At 59.8% G+C, this 14,920-nt stretch overlaps 1 protein-coding gene across 3 annotated transcripts; it reads right to left on the reverse strand.

The window, feature by feature from the left end:
- Window positions 1-1,458: 1,458 nt before the first annotated feature.
- Window positions 1,459-14,104, reverse strand: LIMD2 (LIM domain containing 2). 3 transcript variants are annotated; one of them, XM_040087193.1, is made up of 5 exons: window positions 13,985-14,104; window positions 4,838-4,976; window positions 3,153-3,197; window positions 2,600-2,739; window positions 1,459-2,168 (listed from the first exon to the last, which is right to left on the reverse strand). In XM_040087193.1, the coding sequence occupies exons 2-5, from the start codon at window positions 4,877-4,879 to the stop codon at window positions 2,009-2,011; spliced, it is 387 nt and encodes a 128-aa protein (XP_039943127.1). In that variant the 5' UTR covers window positions 4,880-4,976; window positions 13,985-14,104; the 3' UTR covers window positions 1,459-2,008. The 3 variants fall into 3 exon arrangements, with proteins under 3 accessions (XP_039943127.1, XP_039943129.1, XP_039943126.1); XM_040087195.2 differs by lacking the exon at window positions 13,985-14,104 and adding an exon at window positions 13,398-13,523; XM_040087192.1 differs by lacking the exon at window positions 13,985-14,104 and adding an exon at window positions 7,232-7,779.
- Window positions 14,105-14,920: the final 816 nt, after the last annotated feature.

Here is a 14,920-nt window from a genome sequence, read left to right on the forward strand (position 1 = left end):
TCCCTTACCCCCCTAAACTCATCTGGCATTGTGAAAATGCTGTGCAGCGGCCTGGGAGCTGAGGGAATCGGGAAGTGAGGCCAGCGAGAGGCAGGAAGCGGAACCCAGGGCTCTGCTTTCATTTTCTGAGCTTTCTTGAAGAAGGAAGGGGCCGGGGAAGGGGCCCCAAGCCTGCAGCATCACAGCCCCTCGGCAGGGCTGCTCAGGGCTGGCTTTTTTGGGGGTGTAAATCTGCCACCTGCGGCATGGGGACAGTCAAAGCTCTCGGTGAGGCCAAACCCCCCCTGAGAACCTTGCCTGGGTCTGTGTGTCCCCAGGAGCCCTTCTAAAAGACATGGAGTGAGGAGGAGAAATAACTTGTCCGCCATCAGGCTCCTCTGGTCATCTGAGGATGTGTAACCACGAGAAATCCCCCGAAATCTGTGACCACGGGACGTCCCCAGTGTGACCCTGAGCTCCAGGGTGGAGCTGCTGCCTGGCTGTGGGTGCTGAGCCCCAGGAGGGCTGAACTGAGCAGGGGGAGCACCACAGACCAGGTTTATTTGTGCCACCTCTTCCTCCTCCTCTGGGCTGCCCATCCCCATCTTTCTCCCTCTTTCATCCTTGTTTCCTGTTTCCATGGCTGTGTCTGGCTTCTCCCAGGGGCTGGGATCAGCCAGGGATGGAACAGGAGCTCCTGCTGTGGATATCTCGGGCTGTTGCTCTGTGTGGGGGCCCTGAAAAGCTCAATTCCTGTCGAATTTGAAAGACATGGGGTTCCTGAGCACAGCCGTGCCTGGAGGAAAGAGGTAAATAATAATTAAAAGCACGCTCGCCCATTTTCTCTGGTTTTCCTGCCTTTGTGTCCCCGGCAGGGCAGCGCTTGCTGGGCTCGTTAATTCACCAGCATTGTGCCACCCACACCCGGGGATTGGGAGCGGGGTGGGTCCAAGCCCTGTGTGGCACCAGCCCCTGGCAGAGCCACTGAGGCAGCGACAGGGCGCCACGGGTGAGGGACAGTGTGAGACACACCGGGGCAAAGGCGTGGCTCTGATCCTGGGGCACCCACAGCCTGAGGATTGAGCCTTTTGAGGGTGCTCTGGGCTCCGTTTGGAAGCTGGTGGAAGGTTCCAGCCGGGCTGTGCGGCTCACAGGGCAGCACCGATGCGGAATTTGAAATCCCAGTTGGGTTCCCAAAAACCTGGGGGCCCCAGGGGGGGCTTCCAGTCCAGGGCTGCACCCTGGTCACCTCTGCCCAGTCCTCATGGGCTGCAGGACCCCTCTGAGCACTCCCCAAAGGAGGGTGGGCTCCTCTTCCCCTTCCCTCACCCCCAGCCTCGCTCACACGCGGGTATCCAGGAATACTTCTTGATCCTGCATGGACAGCAGCTTTTTCCACAGCGCCCGGGCAGTGAGAGGCAGACCTGAGCTCCAGCCCCAGCTCCCCGGGCCCCCGGGAACACAGCACGAGACAGGGAAGGCTTGGAAACCTTGTATTACAAAAATAAAGGAGCGCGTGCCAAGCTGCCGCGAGGCTCCGGCGCAGAACGTACCAGTGGAAGGCAAATATCAAAAAAGAGACACCGTGAAACCGTGGCGGGGCGACATCCTTGAGGCTGAACCATGGCAGCTGAACTGAGCTGATGTTAAACCAAGGACCCTCCTCACCCAGAGCCCCAGCGATGCGGGGTTGGTGTGGGGGAGCCGGGAGCTCCGCAGCGATTCACGAGCCCCCGGCTCGTCTCCTTTTCATGGATCGACAGGGCTGGGGGTCCCGTGGGGAGGGGGCAAATTGCTTCTGCTCTGATCTCACAGGGGAGAGGAGCCTGCAGAGAGAGGGCTTCAGGTCTGGGGGCTGCACCCTGCTCACCTCTGCCCTGTCCTTACAGCCTGCAGAACCCCTCTGAGCACCCTCCGGAGAGGGGCTCCCCCTCTGCCCTGGCCCAGGTCCTGCTTTACATCAGCTCAGTTCGCGCCCGGCTCAGCTGCCCCGGCTCTGCTGGGCTCCAGGAGCAGGGCCTGGGCCCTCTCACGCCGACTTGGTGCCGCTCTCCACCTCCTTGTGCACCCACAGCTCCTTGTGCTGCTTGCGCCCGAAGCCTTCGTCGTAGTTGCCTTTACTCTTGAAGAGCTGCTGGAAGTGGGGCTTGCAGTAGAATTCCCCATGGAGAGCGGCGTAGCTGCCCAGGCTGGGGAGGGAGGGCAGGGTCAGCGGGGCTTGGGGACGGAGCTGCGGCCTGGGGGAGGTGAGGGGGGACTGGGGACACCGGGAGAGCAGAGGGGGGACGTGCAGGAGGGGACCCTCAGGGCCAGCAGCTCCCTCCCACCGGCAGAGGCTGTTGGGGGCTGCTGTGAGTAGAGATTGGGGGGTCCCAGGGGAGCTCAGCCTCGGCTCTGAGTCCTCTAGAAGGAGGATCTGGCTCAGCTCCTGGGGCTGCTCTCAAGGGGAAGCACCTCTCCCTCCACACCAGCCGGGATTTAGCTGAGGTTTGGGCCCAGGTGTGCAGATAAACCTTTGTTTTGTTGTAAGGGGTGGGCTGGGGGTCTGTGATGGGGAGGGCACCGTTCGGGAGGGTCTCTGCAGGGACACCTGGCCCACCACGGGGACAGCCCGGCTCACCTGAGCTTGGTGTGGCAGTGCTTGCAGCAGAAGCAGGAGTTGTGGAAGACGAATTTATCGGCCACCAGCCGCTCCATGGGGTACACGGCTTTCTGGCAGGCGGTGCACATCTCCTTCACCTGCGCCTTCAGGCTGAAGGACTGGCCAAGGGCACAGCAAAGGGAGGCCGAGGATGAGGAGGGAGTTTGGAACACCCTGGATCCCTCCACCGCCCTCTTCCTTGCCCTCATTCCCTGGAGCACTGGGGAGCAGGAAGAAGCCCCATCTCCCTCACCCTCCCTGGGCTGCTCCACTGCTGCTGGGCTCGTTTGGAGCTCGGTCCTTGGGCTTTTGGCCCTTCCAGCCTTGCCAAGATTCAGCAGGATGAGGCCCTGGCACAGAGCAGCTGGGGCTGCCCCTGGATCCCTGGCAGTGCCCAAGGCCAGGCTGGACAGAGCTTGGAGCAGTGGGAGGTGCCCCTGCCATGGCAGGGGTGGCACTGGATGGGATTTAAGGTCCCTTCCCACCCAAACCATTCTGGGTTGATCCTGTGATGTAGAAAAACCAAAGGTACCTTGGAGCGCTGCACTGTGCTGCCTCCTGAGCTGCCCTTGGCCTCCTAAAAAAGGAAGGAGAAAGCAAAATGAGAGCTTGGCACAAGCCCCCTGCCAAAACCCCTCTGTGAGCTGGAAACCATCACCTGTGGCTCGTGCACCTCCACAGAGCAGCGGCTGCTCCTGCCCCTTGGAGAGGGATGATGAACTCCTCTCGCTGGGGGTGCACAGGGCTCGGGCAGCGCTGCCCCGTGGGTCCTTGCCCAGGCTCAGGGGGCAGTGCCCGTTCCCCCAGGGCATAGCTGGGTGCCCCTCGCTGTCCCGGAGCCTTTTGAGGCAGAGGTTTTGTTTCCAGTTCCTCTGCCCCGTTGCAGCTCCTCAGTCTGGGGCTGTGCAGGAATCGAGGCCCCGCAGGCTCGGGGGTGTGGGGAGGGCACGGGCACAGCTCCCACAGCTCCGGGGGCTTCTGCACTTCGGGGGGGGGCAAATGCTGCTCAGCACCGGGGCACGACCCCAAACACTGAGCAGCCTCTGCCTGCGCCCTGGGGCTCGGGGTCTGTCTGCACCACGTCCCAGCTGCAGCTGCGACAGCTCGTCCCTTCCAAACCTGCCCTGCTCCCCCTCACCTGCTCCACATCCTGCACCCTCCCCAGGGCACCTGCACGGGCACCCCAAGGAGTTCCACCCGCCTTGGCACTGAGGGCAGCACTCCCTCCTTCCCAAAATCGGCACCCAAGGGTGGCTCCGGTCAGGGCTGGCTCATCCCCCTCGCTCCTCGCCGCTAAGGCCGGGGCAGTGTGACCCCAGGATGTCACCCTGCTGTCCCTGGCCTTCCTCCCCTGCCCCTCTCTGCCCCCAGGCTGATCCCCCACCCCCCGTCCCTCCTGCCTCGTCCTTCCCCATCGTTTCTCCTTTGTATTTTTGGAAGCAGTTTGTCTGAGAGACGCACAGGAAGCTCTCCCCTGGCCGAGCTGCCTCCTCAGACGTTTCCCAGCTGCTCTCACTGACTGAGGTCAGGGACCTGATTTTTCCTCTCACTCCCACGAGGCTGAAAGCAGCGGCCAAAATCAACAGCGGGACATGGGCAGCCAGGAGGCCCCAGTGTAAAACCAGTTGCATCCCTTGGCACTGGCAGAACAACCGCAGGTGCTCTCCTGGGGTTAGCGTTTCATATTCTGTTTCCAGGCTCAGCTGACCAGGGCTAAGGAAAACGCCGCCTCTCTGGAGCTGGGACACATCCGTTCCCAAGGCTGCAGCAAATCCGCGGCTGCTGTCACTTCTCGGCAGCCTCCTGGCCCCCGTCAGGCACCACGCTCTCTATTCCAGATCGGAGCGATCTTCCCTCGGGAAGGGCCGTATCCTGTCCCAGCAGGAGATGTTCTTGAACCTTTATGTTTTTCCATCTCCAATCACTGCAGCCCTAAGCAGCCCGAAAGCTCTCGATTGTGATCACGGAAAGCCATGGAAACACAAACAAACAGACGGCAGCTCCAGACAGCGCAGGGTGAGAGCTCTGCACGGGCCAGAGTGTGCTCAGCAAACAGCACCTTCTGCTGGAACATTCCTGCCCCCAGTCCTGCTGCCTGAGTAGCAGTGACTGCGACTTTGATCACCCTAAAATGTCAGGACAGGAACGCAGCTCCCGTGTGCAGCCCCGAGAACCCGAACCCAGCTGAAATTCCCAAACAAACCACAGAACACATACATGACTTGGGGGTGGGCTGGCGGCTCCCGTAGCCTGGAACATGGTTCCTTTTCCCTTCTCCTTCCTTTTAATCCTGAGCTTCGAGTCCTGTGGGTCGATGCTCCCTGCAGAGGTGTCCAAGACAGGCCTCTTGCAACACCTGGAAAGGAAATGTCATCAGGAGCGGGGATGGTTTCATCACCCAAACCCAGCAGCTCTGCAGGAGCTGGTGTGTGCTCAGAGCTTCCTCCCTGGGGTCAGATCTGGGGCTGCTGGGGAGGATCAGCCTCGGGAGAGGATCAGCCTCGGGAGAGGATCAGCCTTTGGGGAGAATCAGCCTCTGGGGAGAATCAGCCTCTGGGGAGGATCAGCCTTTGGGGAGGATCAGCCTTTGGGGAGGATCAGCCTTTGGGGAGGATCAGCCTCGGGAGAGGATCAGCCTCTGGGGTGAATCAGACTTTGGGGAGAATCAGCCTCTGGGGAGAATCAGCCTCTGGGGAGGATCAGCCTTTGGGGAGGATCAGCCTTTGGGGAGGATCAGCCTCTGGGGAGGATCAGCCTCGGGAGAGGATCAGCCTCTGGGGTGAATCAGACTTTGGGGAGGATCAGCCTCTGGGGAGGATCAGCCTCTGGGGAGGATCAGCCTCTGGGGAGGATCAGCCTTTGGGCTGCTGGTCCAGGGCTTCCTGAGGGAGAGATTGAGGCACACAGAGCTGGACTGATGGCAGGAGAGGCAGGTCCGGAGGTGTGTGATAGCAGCTGGAGAGTTTGGGGCTGTGAACACCTGGAAGGTGATGAGATGGTTCAAGCACCTGCCAGGCAATCACCACGCCACTGGCAGCAAGGCTGAGCCCAAGCCCGGGCAGCAAAAGCAGCACCCCGTGTGTCACCAATGCAGCCACTAAAGGGCTGGTGCTGCTGGAGGAATTTTGGAGGTGATTTTGGTCTAATTTTAGCCCAGAACAGCCTTGCTGATCACAGCTCAGCAGAGCGAGCGACGGGGATTTTGTCTTCTCGAGGAGCCCACGTCGCCTTTCGGCTGAGCCCCGTGAGCTGTGGCCCCGTGTGATGCCCTGAGCGCTGACAGAGCTGGGACCGGCACGGGAGAAAACCACCAGCACAGCAGATCACCCCTTTTGGTAAAAAAAATGAGCTAAAAAACACTGACAGCTCCTCAGGGGATTTCCCCCGCCACACTTTACCTTCAAAACACGCCTGAACGATGAGCCCTGGTTTGAATACACAGGACAGAGCTGCGGGCTTGAGCGAGCGCTGCCAAGGGAGGAGCAGAGCAGCGAGAAGCAGGGTGAAGGGGTGGTTTGCAATGGTGGGGGTGAGCTGGAAGCTGGAAAACCAGCACCTCCCTCTGCCTGGGGCCGCTTTCCTGTCCTACTGAACCCCCTTGGCCTCATATTGTCACCCCAAAAACCTTCCCGCTGCACAAGGGCTGGGCTGGACGCTGAGAAAGCTCCAGGGCAGAGACGTGTCAGGGTGGAGGGTTTGGGGCAGGGGCATCTCCTCTGTGCCCACCTCACAGGGACATTTGCAAACAAGTCCTGAGTTTTAGGGGCTCTTTGGCTGCCAAACCCCCAGCAGCCGACACCAGGCTTGCGTTACACCCAGCAAAGCAGCGAAAATTCCCGGCTGCTCTCAGAGTTGAAAGCAGGTCCTGGGCACCGGGGGTGCCCCTCACAGCCCTGGGGCTGCACAGCCCTGGATGCAAACGTTTCACGGCCTCAGCTGAGACCCAGCCCTGTTCTATCAAAATCATTTCCCGTCTCTCTGCGGTTTGGTTGTTATTTCCTGCTCTCCGAGCTTGCTCACAGGCAGCTGCTGCCGAGCCCAGCATCTGCTGGGGGCCAGGGCTCAGCCCCACAGCCCCTGCCTGCCCCCCGTTCCCTGGGACAGCAATTTCTCTTCGTGTCTCCGGGGTCTGTCGGGTCCTAGAGCCCAGCACAGACCCCGCAGGGAGCATGAGGCACCCAGAAAACCCGGTGTCCCCCACTCCACGCACACCTCCAACACACAACCCCCTCTTCACCTGCTTTTCACCTTTACCCCAGCCCTTGTTGCAAATATTTGTCCTCCCCCAGCTTCCCTCCTCTCGCAGCTCATCTTCCTCCCCTACCCCAGCCACCTTCTTCTCTCCCTCGGTTTTCCCAGACCCTCCATCACGCCCCTCTTGCCCTTCCCCAGAACCTGGTGTGGTGGAAGCTGGCCCTGGAACGAGGTCACCTTTAGGGTCCCATCAACCCAAACCATTCCGGGGTTCTCTGATAAGGAACGATTACTTCCACCTGCTCTTTGTTCCTTGGCTCCTCACGCCCCCAGACCCCTTTCCCTTCCATTCCACCCACGTATCCCACCCCATGGCTGGATGTTTTCCACCCAGCCCCTTTCTCCCTGTGCACATACCCTCCCTCAGCTCTCCGGGCCGTGTTTCCAGCGAGAGCCCCTCGCTGCTGCTGCTGCTGCTGCCGCCCTTGGGGCACAGGAGCAGCTAAACCTCCTTCCTGCTGGAGGGCAGGAGGCAAGAGCAGCAATCTCAAAGGGGAAGGGTGTGCTGAGGCGATAAGGGAACCAGGACAAGCGAGAAACTGCAGGAGGGTTTCTTGGAGGCTCTCAGCTGCTGTCGTCGCAGGTTGGGACTGGAGCCCAAGGCAGCCACCAGCAGCCTCCACGAGAGGGGGAATGCGGTGACACCGAGGTGCCAAAGCCTTCAAACAGCTCAGGAAGCCTCGGGGCTCGCTGGCTTTGAGGGCGGCAGTGGGCACGTGTGACAGAGCCAGACAGCAAGGTCGTGCCCCGCAGTGGAGACTGGCACCAGTAACTGCTGGGTCTGACTGTTCCAAAGCTCTGCTCCCTAAAATCCTCAGCCGCTTACACAGCTTGGGGAGGAGCGTCCTCCTGTCCAGCAGTGCCAGCAGTGCCAGGATTTTGGCACAGGACAAGGTGAGAACCCCTTTGCCTTGAGCCTCCCTTGGTCCTGCCCCTTGCAGCGCCGGATGGCTCGGAGCAGGGAGGAGCTGGAGGGGAGGAAGGCTGTGCTGCTCCATCACAGAGCTTTAACAGCCTCCTGCATCCCCTCTCACCCTCCTGCCTGACCCTGGGGCAGATGCACGGAGAGGGGACATCTGGGCTGGCCCCAGCCTCAACCTCCCTCTGAAGGATCACGTTTCCCGCAGGCAGGAAGGGTGCAGGGGGCCTTTGCCCCTTTCCCCTGTGCAGAGGTGACACCGGGGCTGTCCCCAGTGCTGATCCAGCCCGTTCCCAGTGGGTCCCAGCGGTTCCCAGTGATTCCCAGCAGTTCCCAGTGGTTCCCAGCCGTTCCCAGAGGTTCCCAGTGGTTCCCAGCAGTTCCCAGTTGTTCCCAGTGGTTCCCAGCAGTTCCCAGCAGTTCCCAGTTGTTCCCAGTGGTTCCCAGCAGTTCCCAGTGGTTCCCAGTGGTTCCCAGCGGTTCCCAGTGGTTCCCAGCAGTTCCCAGTGGTTCCCAGCGCTTCCCAGCAGTTCCCAGCGGTTCCCAGCCCGGTGCTGGCTGAGGGGCTCCCCGGGAGCCGGTGGGCTCCTGGCACAGGGAAGCAGGAGCGTGACTGCGGAGGGCCAGAGGCCCCTCTCTGCCATATGGCTCCCATTAGCAGCCCTGGGAAGGGTTTGTTTATGCAGGGATCGCTGCTCCATCGCAGGAGGCTTCCCAAAGGCAAAGCACGGCGTGGGGGATCCGGGCCCCCTTCCTCCTCCATCCTCGGGGGACGTGGAGTGAGCACAGCCAGGGGCTGCTCCTCAGAGAGGCTCTCAGGGGCTGGGCTGGTGGCTGCGGGGATGGATGTCCCCAGGACGCCGTGCAGGATCAGTGAAACCCACGCACGGGGCAGTGCCGAGCCTCCAGCTCCGTGGCCATCATCCCTCCCGGCTGGCCAGGGCGGGGAGGAGGTGGAAGGAGCTGGAAGAGCCTGTCTCTGAGCCTGGCGATCAGCCAGGGCCGAGGCTCTGCGGCCTCGGGGTCTCACGGCTGACCCACGCCACGGAATGAAGCGTGGTGCAAAGCCAGCATCAACCAGGCCAGAGCCAGGCAGTGCCAGGGAGGGGATGATGCACAGAGCCCAGTGGCCACAGCTCCTGCTTTAGGTATGGAATCCCTCAGTTCAGCTCCAGGTTCTTGGCTCTTGGAGCCAACCTCACTGGTGCTGGGGACCCTGGGCAGGTCCCTGCTGCCTTGGCACAGGGTGGAGAGCTTCAGGAAGGAGAACCCGGACACTTCTGGGGACAGCCCTGCCCTGCTGGTGAGATCCCTGGCGAGAGTGGGGCTGAGCCTACCTGACCCCACGGCCAGGAGCCACCTTCCACCAGCCTGCTCCACTAATCCCCTTTCCATCCACGTCCTGCCTCTTGAGAGGCTGCCAGCGGGCAGGAAATCTGCGGCCGAAATGCTGAGGGACGCTGACAAGGAGTACTTGTGGGGAGGAACAGGGCTGCCTTTGTCAGGGCAACAATGGGGGACCCACAGGAGCGAGGGGGAGCCCCAGGGAAGCCCCTTCCCGCCCGCTCCCCTCTCCCACTTTCATCCCTGCCTCCCCTGAGGAGGAGGTGCGCAGCTCAGGCCTGGGGAGCTGGGCTGGTCCCCGCCTCAGTGAGGGGGCCCACGGGCCAGAAGGATGCTACTGGCACTCCCCTGCTTTCCAGAAGCAGAAACTGAGGCAGCCCATTCCTGGGATTAAATGACATCCATTCAAATCCGTGTTCTCCAGGGAGTCTCTGCTCCCCGGGATCTCCTGCCTTGCTGGGAGTTCACACAGAGCAGAGAAGCACAGCAGAAATCCTGCCAGGAGGATGAGAAGAGACTTTTCCAAGCAGAGGCAAATTCTCAGTAGTGCCAGAGATAAAATGCAGGTTGAGGGGTTCAGGCTGGACATCAGACAAAGGTGTTTCCAGCCTTGGGAGCCCTGCAGCGGGCTGGTGAGGTGCAACACAGCACAAGAGGCAAAGAGCAGCTCGTGCTCCTTCCCTCCCCTCGTCAGCGCTTCCCTCACCTCTTCCACGACCCACGGAATCATCACCTCCTGCTTTCCTACACAGATTCGCATCCATTTCCCATTAGGCATCAGTTCTCCTCCCATCAGATGTTTGCCTCTCAGTGGGGTCCATAACCACGCTCAGGAGAAGCAGATTCCTTTTAAGCTGCTCTCACGGGGTGGCCCGATGCAAAGAGGTGAGCTGGTCTGGCAGCTCCACGCCTGGGAGATCTCAGACCTTGGTATTCTGATACAAAACCCCTGAAATCCTCTGGCCTGATGCATCCTCACACCCCTCCTTGCAGAGGAATCCAAGTGTCTTCCTTCCATTTTGCTCTCTTCTCCCTGCCTCCACCTAAAATAATCATTTCCTCGGGGCTCTATCACGAGGCCCTGTTGTTTCAGAAGTCATTTCTCATATCCAAAGAAGACACTGAGCCAGCCTGACATGATCTGTGTTAAAACCACCTAAGATTTTATTCTGCTTCCCAACAGCAAGTCTTTGGTTACTCTTCCAGAACCTTCTCTAGAAACCAACCTTTCCTCGTACTCCAGTTCATGGACCCGTAATTGCCTGGAATTTCCTCCCTCCTCCAACACAACCTCTCAGTGCTACCTTGGCTGATTTCCTCCTGTGGAATATCACCTGTTGCACACCAGACTCGGGACTGGAATTTCCTCCAGCGGGGTTTAAAGGCCCTGGGGATGTGGCACTTGGGGCCATGGTTTAGTGGTGGCCTTTGCAGTGCTGGGGGAATGTTTGGCCACTATGATCTCAGAGAGCTTTTCCAGCCTGAAGGATTCTCTGATTCCATGGGGTGAGCCCATCTCTTGGGCCCCGAGAGATCCCACAAAAAGCTTTTGCTGTTTCATCACCTGCAGATGCAGGAGTGAGTCCAGATCCAGGCACTCCAAAACACAGCACAACCCCTTTCCGTGGTCCCTGCCTCCACACAAGCCCTACAAAAGCCGCTGTTTGCTGTCCAGATGCAGATTCTATAAGGAGAAAGCACGACCAAAACCATACTGGTAGTTAAATCTCTCCAATTTTTTTTTTTTTTTTTGAGCTGCCCTGGCTCTTTTCAGCCTTCACCTCTATCCTCCCTTTTAGGATCCAAGGTGCCATCCAGCCCAGCACAGGATCTGCTTCTCTGAAATCCCCACGATTGCAGCAGAGCAATGAGCAATGAGCGTGCTGGGAAAAGTAATCCCTGGAGGGGCACCCCAGAGCACACTGAGGCATTTGCCACTGAAAACCCCAAGCTGGACAAATGGAGAGGGTAATGGGCACACCAGAGCAGCGAGAAATACGTCCAAAGTGTGCTTAACATTGATATTGCAATAATCCTTTTGTCCAGATTTAATGTTCTCCATCCCAGGGCTTTGGCTAAGAGCAAGGCAAGCGCTGCAACACCCCCAGACAGCAGATAAAAATGACTGAACTGGGAGGGGAAAGCAGACACGTCTTGGGGGGGACACATGGCAGCTGCCTGGAAAAACCCTGCACGAGCTGAGGGTGGGAGAAAAGGAAAAGAAAAACTCCATCACCCTCCAGGACCAGAGGGGCAGTTGAAAACTCACAGGAGCTACCCACTGAAGGAAACCAGAAGAGGCATTTCCTTCCCTTGTGAGACATCTCTCACGGGGTTTGGGTTTTTTTTTTTTTGCTGACCGAAAAAAAAGGTCAGGATCCTGGTTTTGAGCTGTGTGAGAATGAAGATGCATCCAGCCACTTCGCAAAGCCCAAGAGGTTGGTTCTGCCAGACCCTCACCTCGGAACCGGGAATTTGCTCCTTGCAGGGCTCCCATTTAAAGAGGACGTTAACACTGGGGCTGTTTCAGCCTAAGCTTGGTCGATTGCCCTGCAATTATTTTGTAATCTACATTAATAATGCTGCAGATGCGCTACTCCTGGCCTTAAACACACGACAGCTCAGCTGAGGCACCAGATGTCTTCCCTGTGAGAGCCCTCACACGACGTCGTTGGTGGACAAAGCCCAATTTTCAAGGCTGGATTATCAGTTGGTTTTTTTTTTTCAAAACCGATACCCACACCGTGAAAAACAAAAAAAAAAATCGGCAGAAAATTGATCATAAATATGATCTACAAGGTATCTTAGCTCGTTTGAAGTGATCCAAGGGGATTAGACAGATCAGGCTGGCTCAAAACACAGTAGTTACAGCACCAGGCTGGGAGCAGGGAGACTTGGGCTTGATTCCTAAATCTGCTGCTAATTTTGGGTGGCAGTGGATTCACAATGGATAAATAATTTAATTTTTTTTTTTCCCTGTTCCCTTTTCTCCCCTCCATGAAGACAGAGCTGCTCTCCTTTGTGAAGCCCTGGGAGATCCCTGGCTGCTCAGGGTTATGTCAGAGCCCAGGGCATTTGTGTTGTTATTAAATCTCACAGTCATGCAACAGCCTCCCCAGGGAAGTGATGAAAGACCTGTGGCTGGAAAGGTTTAAACGCAGCCTGGATGAGGCGGTAGGAGACACACCGCCGGGAACTGGGCAGGCATTTAACCAAGGGGGATAAGGGAGCCGGGATCTAACAGGTTTTCCTTCCATCTCTGCTCTTCCTGATCAGCTTAATAAAATGGATCTGTCCAGCCCTCCCTCCGGCATGTACCGCAGCACACAACAAAGAGGGAATTACGGCCCAAAGGGGGAGCGTGAGCCCCGAAATAACGCCCCAAAACACGCATCCCCCGGAGCAGATCCAGCCAGCACAGGCCCGCTCGCCCCGGCGGGTACCAGCCCCTCGCCCGGGGCTCACTCGGGCTCGGGGAGCTCGCCCCCGCTCCCCGGCCGGCTCCGGGAGCGCCTCCCTGCCCCTCCTCACCCACAGCATCCCCAAATTCCTTCCCTCCCCCCTGATCTTCCCCCTCGGCCGAGCCTCCTCCCGAAGCCGAGCAGCTCCCGGTGCGTGCGGGGGCTCCGGGGATGGATGAGCCCCGTTCTGCGGGGGGCTCCGGGGATGGATGAGCCCCGTTCTGCGGGGGGCTCCGGGGTGGATGAGCCCCGTTCTGGGGGGGGTCCGGGGATGGATGAGCCCCGTTCTGGGGGGGGGCTCGGGGATGGATGAGCCCCGTTCTGGGGGGGGGGCTCCGGGGTGGATGAGCCCCGTTCTGCGGGGGGGGGCTCCGGGGTGGATGAGCCCCGTTTCGCCGGGGGATCCGGGATGGATGAGCCCCGTTCTGCGGGGGGGTCCGGGGATGGATGAGCCCCGTTCTGCGGGGGGCTCTGGGGATGGATGAGCCCCGTTCTGCGGGGGGCTCCGGGGCTGGATGAGCCCCGTTCTGCGGGGGGCTCCGGGGCTGGATGAGCCCCGTTCTGCTGGGCGGCTCCTGCCCGGCGCTGCCCCTTCCCGGGGCTCTCCCCGCTCATTCCTCGCTCCTCTCCATCCCTTCTCCGCGGCCGCTCGCCTCTCTCCCTCCCCGCCGATCTCCCCGGTTCCCTCCCCAGCTCTCGCAGCCCTGCGTGGTCGGAAATCCCCGCTGGGGACGAACCCCCCGCTGCCCACGTCGGGGCCGGCATTGTCTGGCAGCCCCCCGCCCCGAGCCGAGCTCACCGCCGAGCGGAGGGTCCGCGGGGCAGGGCGGGGCCGTGCCCGGTGCTCCGCCGCTCCGGTGCCCGGTGCTGTGCCCGGTGCTCGGGGGTTCTGCTGCCCGTGTCCCGCCGCAGAGGCCGCGGCCGTGGAGCGGAGCCGCTTCCTGCGCTCCCACCGCCGGCTCCGAGCGCTTTTATCGCGGGGCCGCAGCAGCGATTGGCTCTCGGCGTGGAAGCGGCTTCCAGCCGCTCGCTCCTTTGTGTGGAGCCAAGCTCTAACCCCAAACCTTCCCCGCGCCCCTCGGCTCGCAGCTCTTCTCTCCTCGGTCGCCCGAGATCTCCCCGATCCGACAGCGCCGGCCCCGGGAGCGACCCTTCCCCTTTCTGGCACAGGGTGCAATTATCCAACTCGCCCCCCCCATCTCGGTAATTAGTTTTTCCAGCCTCTCTCCCATGAGCTGCGTGTGCAGATTGGCTTCGCTCCAAGCTTTGGACGCGGCCTTTTGCTCTCTCCGCGTGGCATTCTCCCACCCCGGAACGGGATCCTGCAGCATCCCAAGGGATCCTTCCCTCCAGCGCCTGCAGAAGCCAAATTTCCCACACACGCACCTCAGCTCGCTGCTGCATAGGAAGGATCCTATCAGGCAGCAGCAGGAAAGGAGGACTCCGGTGCCCCCCGCTCCTCGGAGGGGCAAAACTGAGCTCTGGTGGTTTCAGAGATCGAGGGTTTGTTCCATGGAGAGCAGGGGGGAGGGGCTGTGCAAGGTGAGCGGTGGATCTCCAAGGGCAGGGTCCCGAGCAAAAGGCACTGCCTGGACTATAAAGGCAGCTTCCCCTGCTGTTTGGAGGGCTGGGATTTCCCCAGGAACAGGGCAAACCATCAGAAATAAATATCAATATCAATAATTAAAACCTGGAGGCGGTTTCATGCCAGTCGAGGAAGCTGGAATGGCCATGAGCCAGGAGAGAGGCAGCAGTAACCTGTAGCTCTGAGGGCTTTACCTTAAGCTCCTAAAAGCACTCTAATGGGCCATAAATGGAGGAAAACACACAAAGGAGTGATGGGAATATCTTTGAAAATGATGGTACGGGAACAAATATCCTTGTTTGGCTCCTGAACACAGTGTGGTGCCACTGGAAAGAGCCAAATGCTGGCTGGAGGTGGCCCGAAGCCAGAGACAGGTGTTCTGTGTGCAGTTGGCCTGTAATTCCCTGTACAAAAAACACGATTGAGGAACTCACAGGGGTGTTTGCTGGACAAGGAGACAGCAGTGATGGGATTTGCCACCTCTGTCACGCCGCCTTGCCCAAAGAGCATCTGCGCTGGACAGGCTCTCTGCCACCAAATAAATGCAAATAAATGAGGAATTCCACCTGAGCCAGCGGTGGGACAAGCACACACAGCCTGTGAGTGCAGAGACCGGGGGGCTGCAGAGCTGGGGTCCAGCAGGGTTTGGGGAGAGAAGAGCATCCGAACACCCGAAACGAGAGCGGGTGTGTGAGAAGCCGAGCACAGTGCCCGCAGCAACCGCTGCTTATCGTTGT

The sequence above is a fragment of the Hirundo rustica genome, chromosome 27 (assembly GCF_015227805.2).
Source record: "Hirundo rustica isolate bHirRus1 chromosome 27, bHirRus1.pri.v3, whole genome shotgun sequence".
NCBI lineage: Eukaryota > Metazoa > Chordata > Aves > Passeriformes > Hirundinidae > Hirundo > Hirundo rustica.